This window comes from Rhincodon typus, chromosome 6 (assembly GCF_021869965.1).
Source record: "Rhincodon typus isolate 14 chromosome 6, sRhiTyp1.1, whole genome shotgun sequence".
Taxonomy (NCBI): domain Eukaryota; kingdom Metazoa; phylum Chordata; class Chondrichthyes; order Orectolobiformes; family Rhincodontidae; genus Rhincodon; species Rhincodon typus.
The window spans coordinates 41,803,552-41,825,464 of record NC_063337.1 but is presented as its reverse complement, the minus strand read 5'-3'; the positions used below and the strand labels follow the sequence as shown (position 1 = coordinate 41,825,464).

At 38.5% G+C, this 21,913-nt stretch overlaps 1 protein-coding gene across 4 annotated transcripts in view; it reads right to left on the bottom strand.

The window, feature by feature from the left end:
* The window catches only part of cwf19l2 (CWF19 like cell cycle control factor 2), a 142,303-nt gene that overhangs the window by 82,823 nt on the left and 37,567 nt on the right, over positions 1-21,913 (bottom strand). For all 4 annotated transcript variants that reach the window (XM_048597725.1, XM_048597726.1, XM_048597728.1 and 1 more), the window contains exons 4-6: positions 19,676-19,792; positions 15,200-15,319; positions 8,722-8,815 (exon numbers count right to left, since the gene is read on the bottom strand). In XM_048597725.1, coding sequence (XP_048453682.1) covers positions 8,722-8,815; positions 15,200-15,319; positions 19,676-19,792 — 331 coding nt within the window. The remainder of the gene's footprint in view (positions 1-8,721; positions 8,816-15,199; positions 15,320-19,675; positions 19,793-21,913) is intronic.

Genomic DNA, 21,913 nt, shown 5'->3' with positions numbered 1-21,913 from the left:
CTGAAGGTTGACACTGAAGTGCAATACCGGGAGTGTATTATATTGTCAACATATGATCTTTCAGCTAAACCATTTCAGAGAAATCCAGGGCTTGTTATCACTGTTATTTTGGTCTCAATTAATCTCACCAAAAAGACAAGGTAACTGGTCATGATAATTTTGCCCTTTGTGAGAAATAGTTGAGTGCAAAGTAAATGTCATGCTTTCCAGAATACTGAATACACTTCAAAAAATATTTCACTGGTTATGAAAAGTTGAAATGTCTGGTGGTCATAAAGAACACTATACAAATGCAGTTCTTTCTTTTTCCATTCACAACTTTACCAGCTATTCTAGTGCCTTTTTAAAAACTAACCACACCAAGAACTAGAAACTGAACATTCAAAAGGATTTTTTTTCCAAATTACTCTGCAAAATGGTTAAAAATCTTGAGACACAGTTCAAATAATGTGAACCTAAATATTTTCCAAAACTTGATGGTTAACTATTCAAATCACTTTTATATCTAGTGTTACACCATCCTGAAATTTATTTTATCTAAAGATTTTTTGGAAATGATTTAATAAACTAGCTGACAGCTGGCAAGTCAGCAGCACGGCAAATTTCCAATCGTAGAGTTATTTCTGAAGTGGGATGCTGTTACAGATATGCAAGAATATTCCACTCAACCAATGTGGTGCACAGCATTACATAGAAAAGGAGAGATGTCTTCACAACAGCAGAGTCACAGGACTAATGGAGGTGCAAGTTAATGCTACAGGCACACAGTTTCAAATCTCATAGCATCCTGTGGAATTTAAATTTTATTAAATCTATCTAGCCTCAATAATGGTGACCATTAATGTCCTTTAGGAAAGAAAATCTGCCAACTTACTTAGTCTGGCCTCTATGTGATTCGAGATCCACAGTAATGTGCTTGGCCTTGAACAGCCCTCTCAAATACTGTAGTCTAATAAGTCATTCAGTTCAAGGGCTTTTAGGGATGGACAACAAATTTCGCTTTCCAGTGATGCCCACATCCCATGAAAGAATAAACAATCTTTTACGATTCTCATAAATGCATAATTGGCTCCCACAATCTTAGCATTTTAAAATAAATGTTTACTTTTGAAAACTACATTGAACCAAACGTCACGATACCAACTTGGTAGCCTTCAGCAATTTGGCATTAATTGGAGCAATCAGTACGTGTATTTGATTATACAAATTCAGGATCAGAAACAGAATACTGATTCTAATATCTAACCAAATGCTCCATCTGTAGTCTTGTTCACATGCTGTTTACTATTCTTACTGAACCTTTCTTTCACAGGTCTTGTACACATCCCACCTCATTTTATACCATTCCTCTAGAACAGAAAATATCACGTTCATGAACTATCACATTCCATTTTATAATAGATGTTTTTATGATTGTTTGTTATATGTATCTGCTATTTGCTACACCATCACTTATCAGAGTTTGCTTCCTTACTACATAAAGGCAGTTGAAAACAGAAGCATAAAGAACTGTATCTGAACTAAATTGGAAAATAATGAGAAATTAGTGAAGCAACAAAGAGATCATTCCCATTCCAACATGATTTACAGCAAAATTAAAATACAAACGTTGTGCTGCTGTGAAATATTCCCTGCTTTTTTCTGATGCAAAATGTGCAAAAACAGCCAATGTAATTCCAAAATCTGAGTTCTGAGAACATCTTGTGGAGATAATCTGAAACTACTCATGCTTAAAACTGTAATTAATGCAAGTCTACTTTACGAACTGAACTTTTTAATCATTCTGATGTCTAAAATTTCACAGAGTTGTACACGTGTCAACGTACGTTTGTACAGAAACAACCTTTCCCCACAACGTCTGTGTTACACAGTCATAAGTGCTCTATGCTGCTAGCCTGGATTGTTTTAAAAGCAATGAACATTCTAAAATGATACTTCACATTAAATTTCTAATCATGGGGTGACGTAAACTATTTTCTCAAAGTTTACAATTTAAGTACTATTACACATTTATAGCCTATTCAAAAAATTAACGAAATTATACCTATTCACCGCTTCACCTTTCGATAATTTACTCTTGATTTGATGTTCTTGTCGTCAAACCTACTGCTTTTCTGTATGGTCATATACAGCAGAAAAATATTAACTTCTACTTCTTAAGCATCAAAAACTCATTAAAGCTGATAATTTTGTTGGAAAGCCTGTTCAAATTCAATATATAAAATCCATCAAAATAAATTTCAATACCATGCATAACCTTTACTGATTTGTCTTGTATTCCTGCACAACCCACCATCAACATTGTTGCTCTGGTATTCCGTCCCAGAAAATGGAGAATTCTTCATGTTTATAAATCAACAAGCATGTACATTTTGAGTGGTAGTTAAGAAAAATGTTTAAGACTTTTATTTTAAATAAGTCACTTCTGGGTTTGGGGTGACAAAATAGTCATACTTGTGTCCAAAATTTATTTTAGAAAAATGATATTGTTTCCACAATTCTAACCTAAGTCTGTTCCGTAAGGAAGCTTAATTTACCCTCTAAAGCTTACCTGTTGTCCACTCAAATTAATGATGAGGATTTGATGTTTCTGTACCATCAACTAAAATTTCCACTTGTGTGATCACTAAGCACAAATTTCACTTGTTTATTTTAATGAACCTCCCTGCTCTTATAATAGATGCAACAACTGATAAAGGCAAGCAGCCCATATGCTTTCTTAGTTACCCAGTTAACCTGCCCTGCCATCTTCAGAGATCTGACGGTCATCAAGCATAAGTCATCTTGGGCTAGCTCCTCATGGCCCATTCAGTCTGTATACCAGTCATAGAGTATAAAATGAAAAAAGACAAAAGTGAACACTTTAAGAATACAGACTTTGAGTATTGCTGAAAAAGGCCACATTGTGTCAAAGCTATTTGGCATGGAAGAATGCACTGGTTGGATAATCACTAACAGTTAATGGCTAAACACATTTAAGTTTTAAACCAGGCAGTTTGATTCTGATTGGTCAAGACAATGCCTTGAGAAATAAACCAGAGAATAGCTGTCATCTGGGTTAAAACAAGTGTTCTTTCTGTCTACAAATGATCTGTCCATGGTTATGTCTCCACCAAAATCCATTTGCTAACAATAAGTATGTCTGCTCCTTTGGTCTGAATCCTATTTTGCTTTACACTGGTATTTCTTGCAAATTATCCTGACAAGTGCAAGATGAAAAGCTTCAACAAAATGCCTTTGTTGAGTAATACGCACATTATATCATATCAAGCAACTATTTGAAAACAAATCTCATAAACAAGTAGGAATTCACACTACCACCATTCCTAAAAGCATAATTTTAATGTGGCATGTTAGAAACATTGGAATGAGTCTTAAATCAATCTTCTAACATGGAGACGGACACTTAGGACTAGAAAATGGAGAAAAAAATTTATGGGTGGAAGGATTAGTTTCTGTTTCTTCTTTAACACTTTGTCTAACTTTCCTTTGTCCTTATACATAAAATATGAGGTTATTTCAGGAAGAAAACTTTTGAACTTTTAAGACAGAATAACAGGAGGCTATAAAATGAATCAATCATGTTAAAACCAAAGGTTTGTGGGATAGGTCAAGAGATCATGTTTCCAGAACCTTGTGTCTTCACACTCAAACTTCAATAATCCTTTAATTTACAGCTGGAGGTAGCAGTGATATTTGGTAACCTCACTTCGGTTTAAGGTACTAATTTATTAATATTAATAAATATAAAACTAGGAGCTGGGATGAATTTACTTAAATTATTATTGCTACAGTCCGGTGACTACAAACATTCGTCATGTCTGACTGGGCTGGATACAAACGCAACGCCTCAGGAGATAAAACAGTCTATTAATCCATTGTAAAACAGTGTCTACATTTCAATGTTTCTACAAACTAAACATTACAATTAAGAGCTTTTATATTATATTTCCTAGTAAAATCTTTACAAACTTAAGCATAATAATACAGTGGACAGCTGCAAAATAGGATAATCCAGAGTTTTACACATTTTAGATCTTTAGAATTACGCAGTCAAAAACATTTATATCATTACATCTAGCTTTGTAGCTGTTTATTTATACAAAAAAAAAGCAAAACAGAGAAATTTCAAAAGATTTAATAGCCCATTTGACTGGAGGTATCTAAGTTTAGGTACAACAGTGCATAAATGGAGACTTAAAATCAAACCATTTTCAGAATATAAAATGAAATAAAAAGGGCAAAATTAATTACCTGACTATTCTGTTTTTTTAAAATTTCTTAGTAAGGCAACAGTTTACATAGACTTGTGTAGAACATAAAGCATATATACAAGCCATTTAACTCAATTATTCTGTGCTGGTGTTTATATATCATGAGTCAATCTCATCTTAGCCATTCAGGATATCATTGCAAACCCTTTTCTTACATGTATTCATTGACATGCCTTCTGAAAGTATGTAAGCCATTTTCCTCAACAACCTTTTGTGGTACTAAGTTCCATATTCTAACACACTTCCTAACTATTTCTCCTTTTTTAGCTATTGGACTTATTTGCAGCTCTCTCACAGTTATGGCTGAAGTTTTGGATTCTCTCCTAAGTGGAAACATTCTTGCCATATTTGCCTTATTCAATTTATTGTGAACCTTTCAAGATTTCTGTCAACTCACTTCTAAGTTTAATATTTTCTAAAGAAAAGGTTTCAACGTGTGTAATCCTTCACAAAAACCTTAAGGTATGTAAAAGTTTAAAACCCAAGTATAAAACATCTCTAACCTTTCATCTACTATTCCGATCGCTTTTTCAAAGTATTCTATTAGGTTAGTTAAGCATGACCTCCCAACACTGACAATTATTTCATTATGGCAGAAGTGCATGCAAATGGATTTTTAGAAGATATTTGGTAACGTACCACATATTAGGCCGCTTAATCATGTAACAGCCCGTGGTGCTGGAGGTAGTATATATTAGCATGGGTAGAGTACTGCCTAACTAATAAAGGGCAGAGAATTGAGATAAAGGGTGGCAACTGTAACTGGTCATGTACCACAAGGATCAGTGCTAGGGCCACAATCATTTATGATACATCATAATGACTTAGATGAGGAAAGTGAATGTACCACAGCCAAGTTTGTGGATGACACAAAATAGGTGGGAAGGTAAGTGGTTAGGATGACACAAAGACATGGCAGAGAGATGTAGACAGTTTGAGTGAGTGGGCAAAACCATTTTGCTGAAGCTCTTCATCTTGGCAGATGGAATATATTGTGGGGAAATATGAGGCTATACATTTTGGCTGGAATAATAGAGGAGTGAATATGATTTAAATGAAGAAAGGATTTAGGAGTCCTTGTCCATGAATCACAAAAAGCTGGCGTACAAGCTCAGCGAGTAATATGCTAAGTTGACATGTATTTCAAAGGGAATGGAGTATAAAAATAGGAATGCTTTGCTAAAACTTATACAAGGCACTCATCAGACAAGAACTGGAATACTGCAAACAGGTTTTGGCACCATATCAACGAAAGATACACCGGCATTGGAGACAGCCCAGAAAAGGCTCAGGACGTTGATACCAGAAATGGACGGACAGTTTTATGGGGAGACATTCAGCAGGTTAGACCTGTACTCATTGGAATACACAAGAATGAGAGGCAACTTATTGAAACTTTCAGGGTGCTTTGGGGACTTGATAGGATTGATGTGGAAAGGGCACTGCCGCTTGTGGGTGAGTCTAGGGCCAGAGACCAAAATGTCAGAATAAGGAGTTTAAGACAATGTCATAGAGTCATCGAGGTCCAAAGCACAGGAAAAGGCACATCTGCCCCTCTAGTCTGTGCCAAAAATAAGCACCTAACTATTCTAACCTCATCTTCCAGCACTAAGCCTGTAGCTTTGTATGCTTTTGCATTGCAACTGCACATCTAAATACTTCTTAAATGTTATGAGGGTTTCTGCCTCTACCACCCTACAGGCAGTGAGCTGAAGGTTCCCATCATCCTCTGGTTGAAAAGAGTTTCTCTTTACATCTCCTAAAAAACGTCCTGTTCGTTACCTTAATTCTATGCCCCCATCATTCATCCCTCAAATAATGTAAAAGGTTCCATCCTGTCTAACTGATAACTTTATACATCTCAATCATGTTCCCTCCTCCATCTCCTCTGCTCCAACGATAACAATCCCAGTCTCTCAATCCAATCTCTCTTTATAAAGAAGATTCTCCAGCCCAGGCAACATCCGAGTAAATCATCACCTCACCTTCTGCACCACCTCCATTGCAATCACATATTCCTATAATGTGATGAACAGGAATTTCATCTCTGCAAGAATAGCAAATCTGTGGATTTGACCTTCTTTTACCGCAAAGGACTGACGGGGTTGGATCATCAAGTATATTCAACGCTGAGATAGACAGATTTTTAATCAGTAAGACAATCAAGGGTTATGGAGGAGAAAAAAAGTGGAGTTGAGGATTTGAGATCAGCCCTAATCTCACTGTATGGCAGAGCAGACTCAATAGGCTGAATAGCCTACTTCAGCTCCTATGTCTTATGATCTTATAGACAAATATAAGTTCATTACCGTCAGAAGCATCAGAAATGATAATGGGGAATGAATAAATAAATAAATGGCAGACGAACTGAACACACAATTTGGTTCTACCTTCGCAAATAATCTCCCAGAAATGTCAGAAAATCGAAGGTCTAATGACAGGGCAGAATTGAAGAAAATCAGCACTAGTAAGAACATGGCGCAAGGAAAGTTTTGGGGTTAAAGGTTGTCAAATCTCCAGGGTCTGATAATCCACATCCCAGAGTGCTAAACTGGGAGTATTGAATGCACTGATGGTCATCTTCCAAAATTCTGTAAACTCCTACACATTGGAGGGTGGCAAATGTAACTCCACTATTTAAAACAGAAGGGAGAGAAAAAAAATAGAGATAATTGGAGACCAGTTAGCTTAACATCAGTACTACGGAAACTGCTAGAGCCAGTTATAAAAGATGTGATAACAGAACACTAGGAAAGCGTTAATGGGATTGCACCAAGCCAGCAAAGGTTTATGAAAGGTAAATCATGCTTAACAAATCTACCAGAGTTACTTGAAGAAGTAAGTGGTAGAATTGATAAAGGAGAATCAGTCAATGTGATATATCTGGATTTTCAGAAGACTTTAATAATGTCCACCTAAGAAGTTAATGGACAAAATTAATGTATATTGGACTGGGGGTAATATATTGGCACGGACTAAGAATTGGTCGACAGAAACAAAACAGAGTGGGAAGGAATGATCTTTTTCCTGTTAGTAGACAGTGACTAGTGGACCACAAGGATCAATGTGTGGGTCCCAGCATATATAAAATGATCTGGACGAGGAAACCAAATGCAACATTTCCAAGTGTGCTGACGACATAACTCTATTTAGAAGGATGACAAGATCTCATTGAAACATATAACATTTTAACAGGGCTGGAGAGACTAGATACAAGGAGAATGTTTTCCCTAGTTGGCAAGACTCGAACCGGTGTCACAGTTTCAAGATGTGGCGCAGGCCATTTAGGACTGAGATGAAGGAAAATTTCTTCACTCAAAAAGTAGTGAACCTGTGGAATTACCTACCACAGAAGGTTGTGAAGTTCGTATCATTGAATATATTTAAGAAAGAAATCAATAATTTTTTTAGAAATTAAAGTTATCCAGAGATATGGGAAGAATAGGAATATTGCAATTTTGGTTTCTTTATCCAAGGAAGGATGCTCTTGAACTGGATGGAGTGTAGCAAAGGTTTACTAAACTGATTCCTGGAATGGCAAGATTGACATTTGATAGATTGAATTGGTCAGGATTGTATTCACGGGAGTTTAGAATAATGAGGGGAGGATCTCATGGAAGCCTACGAAATTCTAACAGGACTAGGTTAAATGCAGAAAGGATGCCCTCCCATGGTGGGGGACTCCAGAATCGAGTCATAGTTTAAGAATGATGGGTAAACTTTTCAGGACCAAAAGGAGGAAAGATTTCTTCACCCAGAGACTGGTGAGCTTATGGAATTCACATCACAGAAAGTGGGTGAGGCAAAAACTTTATCTGTTTTCAAGAAGAAGGTAGATACAGTTCTTGTGGTGGAAGGGATTAAGAGATATGGAGGGAGGGTGGGATTAGGGTAAAGAGCTCGATGATCAGACATGATTATATTGATTCCCACAGCAGGCTTGAAGGGTTTATTGGCCTACAGTTATTTTCTATAAAATGGAGAGAAAGAGGATAAGTCATGATCATATTGAATGTCACAGCTAGCTCAAAGCTCCAAGTGGTTTACTCCTGCTCCTAGTTTCTACAGTTCTCTTTAACAACCTCTTAGCATTGCTGAAGACTTAGCAACCACAAACTAAGGTTATGTTAAATGTTTGATCCTACATCAACAGTTTCCTGCAATATTTACTGGCCTCTGTCCTGAACCAATCCATACAATACCTCACACTGGCTAGAATCAGACATCTGAGGAACAAGACAACTTAAATTATCAATAGAAAATGCACCTTTCAGTCCAGGTTATGAAAACAAATCTGTTATTGAAGCTGCTGGCAAGGCCACAATTTATTCACAATTTATTTCAAATAAGCAAGAAGTGTGATGACACTTAATGACAAATAACGAATAAAACTGAAATAAAAGCAAAATGAATCACAACACTAAAACAATTTTTACTTTACATTTACCTTTTTGAACTGGGATTGAATCACCTTCCTCAGATGGCAAGCCAGAACCTCCATCTTTCCAATAGGGATTCAGTTCTCTTTTGTTTATCTCAGCCTATAATTGAAGAAAGCAATGAAAGAAATTACATACACTGCAGCATACAAAATAAAATAACAATTTCTTTGTCCATAGAGTATATTTGAGAATAATTTTTGAAAGTTTGTTGCATTCATACTCAAAGAAAAAAACCTGTGCAGAAGTTTCAGTTCCTCCTGCTACAGATTTAAAACTTGCACTTTATTTTAGCAGATCTATAAGTATTGTTATAAAGGAAAGGCAATGGCCTAGTGGTATTGTCACCAGACTATTAATCCTGAGACCTAGATATGACTCCCACAACAGCAGACAGTGGAATTTGAATTCAATAATAACAATCTGGAATTAAGGATCTACTGATGACCAGGAAATCATTGTCGATTGTCAAAAAAATCCATCTAGGTCACTAATATCCTTCAGAGAAGGAATTTGGTCTGCCTACATGTGACTCCAGAACCACAGCAATGTGGTTGACTCTCAATTGCCCGCTCAAATGGCCTAGCAAGCCACTCAGTTGTACCAATCATTACAAAGTCTCAAAGAAATGAAACCAGATGAATCACCTGGCATCAACCAAGGCACCGGAAAAGACAACAACGGAAACTGCCCTGGCGACCCTGCAAAGTCTTCCTCACTAACATCTGGGGGCTACTGCCAAAATTGGGAGAACTGTTTCATAGAATCACTCATGGAATCATATCTTACAGACAATGCCCCAGAAACCATCATCACTATCCCTGGATATGTCATATCTCACCAACAGAACAGACCCAGCAGAGGTGGCAGCACAGTGGTATACAGTCCGGAGGGAGTTATCCTCGGAGTCCTCAAAATTGACTCCAGACCCCATGAAGTGTCATGGCTTTAGGTTAAACACAGGCAAGGAAACTCTCTGCTCCTATGATGCTGCTTGGCCTGCTGTGTTCATCCAGCCCTGCACCTTGTTGTCAAGGAAACCTCCTGCTGATTACCGTGTACTGGCCTCCCTCGGCTGATGAATCAGTACTCCTCCATGTTGAACAACTCTTAGGTGAAGCACTGAGGATGGCAAGGGCATAAAATGTACTCTGGGTGGGGGATTTCAATGTCCACCACCAAGACTGGCTTGGCAGCAGTACTACAGATCGAGCTAGTCGGATCCTAAAGGACATAGCTTCTAGACTGCAGCAGCTGGTGAGGGGACCAATGGGGGAAAAACATACTTGACCTCAGCCTTACCCTTCTACCAGCTGCAGATGCATCTGTCTATGACAGTATTGGTACGAGCAACCACCACACAGTCCTTGTGGAAACGAAATCCTGCCTTCACACTGTGAATAATCTCCATCGTGTTGTGTGGCACTATCACCATGCTAAATCGGACAGACTTCGCACAGATCTAGAACTCAAGACTGGGCATCCATAAGGCGCTATGGACCATCAACAGCAGAATTGTACTCCAGCACAAATCTGTAACCTCATGGCCTGGCATATCCCCCACTCAACCATTACCATCAAGCCGGGGATCAACGCTGGTTCAATGGAGAGTGCAGGAGAGCAGGCCAGGAGCAGGACCAGGCATACGTGAAGATGAGGTGTCAACCTAGTGAAGCCACTAAACAGGACTACTTGTACGCCAAACAGCATAAGCAGCAAGTGATAAACAGAGCTAAGCGATCCCACAACCAACAGATCAGATCTAAGTTCTGCAGTCCTGCCATATCTAGTCATGAATGGTGGTAGACGATTCAACAATTCACTGGAGGAGGCGGCTCCTGCAATATCCCCATCCTCAATGATGGAGGAGCCCAGCACATCAGTACAAAAGATAAGGCTGAAGCATTCACAGAAATCTTCAGTCAGAAGTGCCAACTGGATGATACATCTCGGCCTCCTCCAGAAGTCCACAGCATTACAGATACCAGTCTTCAGCCAATTCCATTCACTCCATGTGACATCAAGAAATGGTTGGAGGCACTGGATACAGCAAAGGCTCCGGGGCCTGACAGCATTCTGGTAATAGTGTGTTGAAGACTTGTGCTCCAAAACATGCTGCTCCCCTAGCCAAGCTGTTCCAGTAAAGTTACAACACTGGTAGCTACCCGGCAATGTGGAAAACTGCCCAAGTATGTCCTGTACATAAAAAGCAGGAAAAATCCAAACCAGCCAATTACTACCCCATCAGTCTACTCTCGAACATCAGTAAAATGATGGAAGGTGTCATTAATAGTGCTATCAAGCAACACCTGCTCAGCGATGCCCAGTTTGGGTTCCATCAGGGCCACCCAGCTCCTGATCTCATTACAGCCTTAGTTCAAACATGGGAAAAAAAAGAGCTAAATTCCAGAGGTGAGGTGAGAGTGACAGCCCTTGACATCAAGGCTGCTTTTGACTGAGTGTGGCATCAAGGAACCCAAGCAAAACTGGAATCAATGGGTATCAGGGGCAAACTCTCCAATTGCTTCATCAATGACTTTCCCTCCATCATAAGGTGCGAAACGGGGATGTTCACCAATGATTGCACAATGTTCAGCACCATTCACAACTCCTCAGACACTGAAGCAGTCTGTGTCCAAAAGCAACAAGATCTGGACAATATCCAGGCTTGGGCTGAGAAGTGGCAAGTAACATTTGTGCCATACAAAAGCCAGGCTATGACCATCACCAGTAACAGACAATTTAACCACCGCCCTTTGATGTTCAATGGTGTTACCTTCACCGAATTCACCCACTATCAACATTCTGGGAGTTATCAAGATCAGAAACTCATATGGACTCAGCACATAAATGCAGTGGCTACAAGAGCAGGTCAGAGGCTAGGAATGCTGTGGCCAGTAACTCATCTCCTGACTCCCAAAAGCCTGTCCACCATCAACAAGTTAGGAGTATGCTGGAATACTCCCCACTTGCTAGGATGAGTACATCCCCAACAACACTGAAGAAGCTTGACACCATCCAGGACAAAGCAGCCCACTTGACTGGCACTGCATCCACAAGCATCTACTCCCTCCACCACCAATGCTCAGTAGCAGCAGTGAGTATTTTCTACAAGATGCACTGCAGAAATTCACCAAGGATTCTCAGACAGCACCTTCCAAACCCACGACCTCTTCCATCTAGAAGGATAAGGGCAACGGTATTATGGGTACACTACCACCTTCAAGTTTCCCTCCAAACAACTCACCATCCTGACTTGGAAATATAGTCATTCCCTCACTATCACTGGGTCAAAATTCTGGAATTCCCTCCCTATTGGCATTGTGTGTCAATCCACAGCAGATGGACTGCAGCAGTTCAAGAAGGTAGCTCACCACCATCTTTTCAAGGGCAACTAGGGATGAGCAATAAATGCTGGCCAGCCAGCAATGCCCACATCCCACAAAATGAATAAATAATTAAAAAAAAAAAGCTAGGTGGGGAATTCAAACAGCATCAAATTCATTAGGACACATTCATTAGCCCATCAAGCCTATCCCAGTTCTCTAGAGATCAATTCAGTGAATTGCATCACCCATTCTATCATAGCCTTGCAAATTTGTTTCATTCAAGTAAATATCCAAATTCCTTTGATCATCTCCACCTGCAGATAACAAGTTCCACATTATTACTACTCACTACAATTAAAGACAAAGTTTCTCCTGACATCCGCTCTGCACTTGTCCAAAGCCTTAAACCTTTCACATAACAACGTAGCAACCAGAGTAGACAGTTCAGCCCACCGAGCCTGCCCACTATTCAATTCAATGATGGCTGATTTAATACCTCATTGCCTTTTAACCAACCCATCCCTGAAGCCCTTTGCACCATTGGTAGTCAGAAATCTATCAATCTCTACCTTAAACATACTCAAAGAATGTGCTTCCATAGCACTATGTGGCACGGAATTCCTAAGTTTCACAGCCGTCTAAGTAAAAGCATTTCTCCTCACCTCAGACCTAATTGCCATTCCTCTTATTCCCAAATTGTAACACCTTGTTCTAGACACTCTAACCAGCAGAAACATTGTACCTACATCAGGTCAAACTTTACTAATGAAATATAATGCGGGTAAATGTGATGTTAGGCACTTCGGTGGGAACAATGGAGAACTGATTATTTAAATGGAGCAACACTGCAGAAAACTACAGAAGAGGGATCTGGAAGTTGGGCATCGATCACAAAAATCTAACACACAAGTGCAGCAGGTAACAGGGGAGGCAAATGAAACATTGGCCTTTATTTCAAAGGGAATGGAATTTAAAACTATATAAGGCACTAGTCAGCCAGAGCTGGAATACTGTGAACAGGTTTGGGCGTCTTTTCTAAGGAAAATTATGTTAGCATTGGAGGCAGCCCAGAGAAGTTTCATTTAGGGTGATAACAGAGATGGAGGAACTATCGTATCAGGAGCAGCAGGTTGGGCCTTTAGTCATATCAGTTTAGAACTACAAGAGGTGACCTTGTTGAAACATAAAAGATTCTTAGAGGATTTGACAGCATAGATGCAGAAAAGTTGTTTTCCTTTATAAGAAAGTCCAGAATCAAAGAATATCACTCTGTTAAGACATAGAGGAGAAAGTGGAAACAGGATACTGAGTTTATTGATCAGGCGTGACAACATTGAATTGTAGGAATGGGCTTGAAGGGCTGAATGGCCTACTCCTGCTCCTATTTTCTACGTTTCCATGAGATGAGGCGGAATTTTTTCTGAAGGTAGTGTGATTCCACGTAATTCTTTACTGCAGAGGCGGCTAAGGCTGGATCATTAAGTGCATTCAAGGCTGAGACAGAAAGATTTTTAATTAGTGAGGGAATCAAGGTTATGTGGAAAAGGCAGGAAAGTAAAGTTGAGGATTATCAGATCAGGCATGATCTCATTGAATGTTGGAGAGACTCGATGAGCTGAATGGCTACTTCTACCCCTACACCTTATGGTCTTATGTTATCTATCCCTTTAAGGTATTTTGTAGGTTGCAATGAGATCACCTCTCATTTTTCAAAACTCTAGAGAACACAGAACAATAAATCAATATTGTCTCCATCTGTCCCTTCTACCAAAATGCATCACCACACAATTTTCAGTCTTAAATTCCATTTGTCTGCTCATCCTATAACACTGTCCACCATATGGCCCATCAAGGGTTTTGATCTGGCTATTGGACTGGTGTTGAAAATACAGGTGAGTAGAATTCACTAATTCTGCAAGAAACTGATTGTCCAATATCAGGTAGCTTCACCTCTGCATTAAGATCACTAGTGAGTGAGAGCAATCAACAGCAAATGCAGGAGAGAAAACACCTGTGATTTAACAAGCAGGTATGATGCTAAGTTGCTTCACATCTCACAGCCACCCATGTATTCTGGGTATTGTGGTCAAATCTTAGGTCATACCTCGTCTTCTCGTGCACGTGCCAGACGCCTATTAAAGTACAAGAATCTGGATGCCAAGGCTTGCTAAGGAGCTTGCATCAACTGTTTATCAGTCTAAGGTACAACAGAGAGGAAGGACCTTAAGCAACGAATTCCATAGTGTTAAAATCTCCAAATGTGGGGAGACTAGGGGGAAAGTCAACATTTGAAAGGGATTGTTTGTAAATGGACAAATTCTCCACAAATGCTTTCTGGCTTGACTACTTCAAGCATTTTCTGATTATATTTCAGATTTCCAGCATCTGCAGTATTTCACTCGCCTATTATATGCTTCATGCTGCATATTTGTAAGTGTGGGTTAGTTTCAATTTAAAATAAGAAAATATTTATCATTTAGTGCAAAATGTAATTTTTCTTACAAGAAAATCTACTAGAGAGGATATAGTAAGTTCATTACTATAGGAAGTGAGCTAATAAATTGGTCTCGCTATTGAAGCATCTTGATAAAATTGTACATTTTGTTTTGTTTGAGAATAGCAAAATAAATTTCCAAAGTCTTACCTTTGCAAAATTTGCTCCCTGGCATGTGAATGACAAAGAATTGAAATGTCACCCAAACAAAATTTTTCAATACTCTTGTGCTGGACTATCCATGTCCTAATACAGTCAAATGATATCATCCTCAGTTTGCCACACCCCCAAATTGGTGGTAGGTATCGGTACTCACTGCCTAAAAGGGTGTTACACTTGAAATTCCATAGCAGACAAGGCTGCAGCCCAACTGCTTGAAAGTGGGATTAGAAAAGATAGATGCCAGATGACTAGCACAGACACAACAGGCTGTGCTGTAAAAACTCTGACTCTATGACCATGAGTATTAGTTTCTACATTAATTAAGAACATCAAAAAGGCCCTCGAGAAAATCTTATGTAAAATGGTGTGCCCTGCTACAACACAATACATTAAAGAGTACAATACTGCTACTTTGCAAAATAATGTATCTTATAATTTCTTGACTACTTAAATATATTATTTCATGTTAACTTTTTTTTTGCTTTCATGTTTTCATATTACCTGTTCCATAGCTTGCACCTTCTCATGTTCCATTTCTTTCTCCTTCAATTTTTCAGCTCTGATTGCTGCCGTGGAAACGGTCTTTAAAGACATGAAGTCTAACATCATCCATTCTTCCCTCTAGCATAGAACAAATACATTGAAAAATTTTAATTTATGCAGCTACCACAATTATGATTAAGTGAGGAGTGGTAAGTTAGGTACCTTCTTTTCTCCCCTTTTCAGTTAGCAATAACAAAGATTTTGGTTGATTTCTGGCATGGATATAAATCATGTCAAACAAAAATGTGGTGAACTAGAGTAAAATGAAGCAGTCAATTACAAAGTTTTCTTAAATTAAAGGCAAAATTCATTACTACCAACCCCAAGAAAAATAATAAAATACAACATCAATCTCACACACAAACACTGGTAGCAAGTTTAAAAAGGAGAGCATGTCATACACAGAGAAAGAATAAAGACTATGCACTTTAAATCTTTGAGGTGTTAGGTTTTTAACTCAAAAGTACAATTCTTTAATTGTTGACCTGTATCCTTTGCAATAGCAAAGTGTGTACGTGTTTTTGAGCTTCCAGTGAATGGCTATTCCATCAAGTTGTTTTTTCACCAGGTGTTGTCTTCTGAGAGACTGAGAATCAGACGATGGGGGTTGGTGAGGTGTGGGGCAGGGAAAAGCAGAGAGAGAAGAGCAAGGAAGGAGGAGAGGGGAAGCGGGTGAAGAGAGAGAGAAAAAGAGAGAGACAGAAAGAGGGGGGAAACAGAGAGAGGGAGGAGAGAGCAGAGGGAGGGAGGGAAGAGAGTGAGAGGGGCAAAAGTAGGTCATTTGGACAATGGAGTCTGCTCTGCTCAATGAAATCATGGCTGATCTCATAATCTTCAATTCCATTCTCCTGCCATTTCTTCTCAACCCTTGATTATTCCCTTCCAGATTAAAAATCTGTCAATCTTAGCCTTGAATAAATATAATGATCCAGCTTCTCCAGTCAAGAACGACACAGATACACTATGCACTAAGGGAAGAAATTCCTTCTCAATTCTGCCTAAATAGATGACCCCATTCCTTAAGATTTTGGTTCTAAACTCTCTCACAAAGGGAAACAACTTTACCACATCTACGCTGTGAAGTCTTCTGAGAATCTTCTATGTTTCAATAAAGTTGTCTCTCGTTTTTCTAAATTCCAATAAGTGCAGCCTGACTTACTCAACCTCTCCTTGTAAGACAGTTACTTCATACCCAGGATCAACATGGTGAACCTCCTCTGGACTGTCTCCAATGCCAGTATATCTTTCCTTAAATAATGGGAGCAAAACTATTCACAGTATTCTAGGTGTGATATCATCAACGTTCAATATAACTTTAGCAAAACTTCCCTATAGCCCATTTCCTCTAAAATAAAGGCCATTTGCCTCGCTATTACCTGCTGAAATTCTATGCTAACTTTGTCCGATTAATGCATTGAAAGTCCCAAATCCGTCTGTGCAGGAGTTATCTGTGGGTTTCCCCTATTTAAATAATATTCAGCTTTCCTATTCTCCCTGCCAAAGTGTATTACCTCACATTTTTACTCATTGTATTCCTTCCGTCAAGTTTTTGCTGACTTATGTAATCTGTCTATATAACTTTGGTGCCATCGTCACCACTTGCCTTCCTGCCTATTTTTGCACCATCTGCAAACTAGGGGAGAGAGGAAGGTCAGTGCCTTGATTGTTGCCTGTAGCATGACACTGGGGCATCAGGATTCAAATAGCAAACTTGTCCAAACCAAACCTTAAGCAAAGATTGAGAAGTGTTCAGCCACATTATAAGCAGCACAATGGGTCACTTTGTCTTCATTTAGTTGTATGCAAATAATGGCAAGATATAATACAGTATAAAATTATTAATCACCTAAGTCAAGGAATGTACAGTCTCTTGAAGACAATGGCTATGTCAGTAAAAGCATGCTAATTCAAACCAACTTGACCAAACAAACACCGATAATTTTCAAACCTGTAAGACCATTTGGCCTGCTGCCAAAATTCTTTGATAATCCAACCTCAGCCTTGATGATCAATGGCATTATACTAACAGGAACACAAGAACAGCAGCATACAGTTACAGGGCATAGTAGTTATGTGCTGAACAAGTAATCTAGAGTCCTGCAGTAACAGTCCAGAAAAATGAGTTCAAAGTCTCAACTAAACAATTTATATTCAGTTAACTAAATAAAGTGGGAATAAAAAGTTAATTTCAGTAATAGTGACCCACTAAGGTACCAGTTCAGTGCAAAAATCCAAATCTAATATTTTTAAAGGAAGGAAATATGCTGTCCTTAACCATTCAGGCTGATTTGTGACTCCTATCTAATATCAATTTATTGACTCTTAACTGTCCTCTGAATTTAGCCTTGTGTTAGCCAATCGGTTAGGTTAAAAAAACCATAATGATAGAGCACCACCATCTCCAGAACAATTGGAATGGACAATAAAGGCTGGCCTTGTTAGAAACACTAGTTAATAAATTAAATAAATACGAGATGGATTCTCTGCAGTGGACCCCACTATTTGGGAGGGATTGTTGAAGCATTCTTGATAAATTGCCATAGTGCATCTTGTGGAAGGCTTAACAGAATACCTAGAGATCTGGCAGTGAAAAGGGTTAAGGTTAACCTGATAGATTAGCTGATCAAACAGATGGTTTCAAGCTTCTTGAATATTGTTGGAATGAGGCTGAGTGGTTAAGTATATTCAAGGGTGAGATAGACAGATTTTTAATCAGTAAGGGAATCAAGGGTTAAATTGAAAAAGCAAGAACGTGAAGTTGAGGATTATGAGATTAGGCATGATCTCATTGAATAGTGGAGCAGACTTGATATGCCTGAATGGTTCACTTTGGTTCCTACATCTCCTGGAGCTGCCTTGATGCAGTTGTCTTGACTTGTCTGCCTTCAGTTTACTAGTTTATCAAAAACTTAGGATAGAGACTGTTACAAGAGCTGTCTTCCTGTCAGCACCTTGCTTTTCTGATGCGCTTGGGATGGTTATCATTCATGTTCAACACAGAGATTGATAGATTTCTAGATAATAAAGACACCAAGAAATATGGGGATAGTGTGGGAAAATGTTGTTAATGGAAATGATCAGACATGAACTCAATGAATAACAGAGCAGGGTCAACGGCTCAAATAGGCTCGTGTTCCTCGAAGTGAATATGATTATGTCAGGCTATTACTTGACTCCTCTGAAAGGCAACTCTCCCAATTTTACTGCAGATCTTCAGATGTTATGAGGAGGACTTTTCAGAATAGCCCACTCCTGGTTATGTGTTTGCCTGTTCAGAGTTAACTGGGATGGATATAACTTCATCATGACCAAACTTGGGTGGTCTATCTTGTTCTACTCAATGAAAGCTTTTTGCAGTAGTTTTGATACAAATAAGTGGCTTGTTAGGCCTTTTCAGAGGTTTACAAAGAGTCAAAGCAAATTGCTTTGTCTGAAGGAGGAACGATTAATACATTCGCAGATGACACCAAAACTGGTGAAGAAGGTTATCTCAGGCTACAATGGGACCTTGATTAGATGGGCCAAGGAATAACAGACGGAGTTTAATTTAGATAAATGTGAAGTGTTACATTTTGGGAAGGCAAATCAGGGCAGGAATTATACACGATAGGTTCCTAGGGAGTGTTGCCGAACAAAAGACCTTGGGGTACAGGTTCATAGCACCCTGAAGGTGGAGTCACAGGTAAACAGGATAGTGAAGGTGGCACTTGGTACACTTGTCTTTATTGGTCGGTGCATTCAGTATAGGAGTTAGGATGTCATGTTGTGGACATTGGTCAGGCCACTTTTGGAATACTGTGTTCAACTCTGGTCTCCCTGCCATAGGAAAGATATTGTTAAACTTGAAAAGGTGCAGAAAAGATTTGCAAGGTTGTTGCCAAGGCTGAAGGATTTGAGCTATAGGAAGAAGCGGGATAGGCAGAGGCTGTTTTTCCTGGAACATCAGAAGCTGAGGGATGACCTTATAGAAGTTTATAAAATCATAAAGAGCCATAGATAGGGTGAATAGCCAAGGTCTTTTTCCTGGGTCAGGGCAGTCCAAAACTAGAGGGCATAGGCTTAAGGTGAGAGGGGAAAGATTTAAAAGGGACCTGAGGGGTAACTTTTTCACGCAGATGGTGGTGTGTGTATGGAATGAGCTGCCAGAAGAAGTGGTGAAGGCTGGTACAATTTCAATATTTAAAAGGCATTTGGATGGGTACCTGAATAGGAAGGGTTAAGAGGTATATGGACCAAATGCTGGCAAATGGGACTAGATTAATGTAGGACATCCGGTTGGCATGGACGAGTTGGACTGAAGGATCTGTTTCCATGCTGTACAACTGTTATGACTCTAAGTCAGAACAGATTTCCTTCTATGAAGGACATTAGATACCTCTCATGGAATTGTTTCCATATTGTAACATTCTGAGGTCCTGGAAAGGCTTTTCATACCTGAGCAGTGTCTGCTTTATTTGCAGAACTTAATTGCTCTTCCTGGATTTTCCAAGGCTTTTCATTGCTGCCATCGTCAGAACCAGTAGGTGCTTCAATCCATTCCATCTCTGAATCCTGGAGCATTAAAAGTAAAATTCATTCACTAACAATGGCAAACGTTTTCATGGAATCCAACTAGTATAATGTTATACTAGTTCACAGTTAAAATATGCATCAAACCTAGTGACTGTACATTTTCTATTAGCAACTTATTTCACCTTTATCAATTCAATGTTGCATGAGTATCTTACATGTATACCAAAGGTGGAAGATCAATTATTTCACACACTGGTGCATTTGATTTCCTTCTGCAATCTTGACTATTCAACGAAGAAATAAAAGTCCTTACCGTATCAAGAAATTGAATGCACTACTAACTAGTTTCCTTACCTTAAATTTCTAAACTGTAAAATTCACCAAAACCAAGGTAAGTTAATGACAAAACATTCAAGATAACTCTGTCAATTTTAAAATCTTCCAATTTCAAAAAGTTATTTTCAAAGGGCAATGCTTCCTCGGTTATTATTGACAATAATTTTAAAATGTACATCTAGTTTGGATGCATTAACAAATACAATATTATTTAAAAATGGTGCTTATGATATTTAAGATAGAATAAGATAATAGTTCAAAAGCACTAAATATTCAAATGTAAACATTAACAACATCAGACATTTATTCAATAAACAAATTTTGGACAGGGATATTGAATGCACATTAACATATTTTAGAATTATACAATCCCTACAGTACAGAAAGAGGCCATTCTGTCCATCGAGTCTGCACCGAGCATCCGAAAAGTATCCCACTCAGATCACCATAATTCTCCATGGAGCTTTTACCATGGCTAACCCAACTAACCTGCACATCCCAGGACACTATGGGCCACTATTTAACACGGCCAATCCACCTCATCTGCACAACTTTGGACTATGGGAGGAAACCTGCACAGCCATAGGGAGAACATACAAACTCCACACAGTCACCCAAGGCTGGAATCAACCCCAGGCGCTGTGAGATAGCAGTGCTGACCACTGTGCCACCAGGCCACCCCAAAGTTTGTTTCTGTTAATCCAGGAGGCAATTACTTTTAGACAATGCATGCCTAAAATTGTTGATTTCAATGCCATTGCCTTGGATACATTATTTTCTGTATCTTCCATTTGTGAATTTGCTTAATTGATATTTGTTTAACATCACCACAAATATATTAAATACAAATTACAGCTGATTTAATAGAATGAAACCGGGTGAATCTCATTTAAATGTATAAGCATCTTCAAGCCTTACTTGTTCAAAAACAAAACCAAGGTCAGCAATGGACCTGACAATCTAATTGAATTTCATGGTATGAGTTACTCAAATGAGAAAATTCAGTTATTCAAGGTCACAGTAAATGAAAAAGTGTAATTAATAATTTTAAATGTTTTACAGCAGAACTGACAAAGCAACTAATGCATATAGGTTTCTTAAATTTTATTAGTTTAGATGTAAGAATACCCATGGGCTTACTGACTTGGATTTTAGTTTATAAATTATAAGCAACATTAAGTCATCATAATGTGGTTTTAAAAATGTACTATACAAATATATTGCACAACAATGACCAGTGCAATATTCAAAACACTACATAGGTAAAGCTTCTCATGTCATGTTATAAAACTTAGTCTATCACATTATCTCTTGAAGTCTTTCTGCATTTTGACATTAATCCATAGAAACAAGGCATAGATGAAGCCTCTTGGCCCTTCAAGCCTGTTCCGCCATTCATTAAGATCACGGTTAATCTGATTTTAACCTCAACTCTACATTCCTGCATATCCCTAGCAATCTTTCATCCCCTTCACCCATCACATCTGTGTTCCTGATCCAGAGACATCTTTGAGGTTTGAGCTCTTTTTCAACATTTAATAACTTTAATTTGATTAAGTAAGGAATTAATTTATTTTATATTTATTTGTGGTTAACACTTACTGAATGCAAGAACAGCTTTATGTCCAAGGTCAAAAGGTTTTATGGCTCAAGCTAGTGCACGCTTAGGCTAATAAATGTAAACATTTTTTGAGGATAAAGACTTTGACTCAGTTATGTTTTAAAGTTGCTTACATTGTAATATACAGGGCTCCATATATTAGTTTTGTATGCTTCTTTGGAGTGTGAATTTGTTTTAGATATCAACAATTATTGTGTAGACAG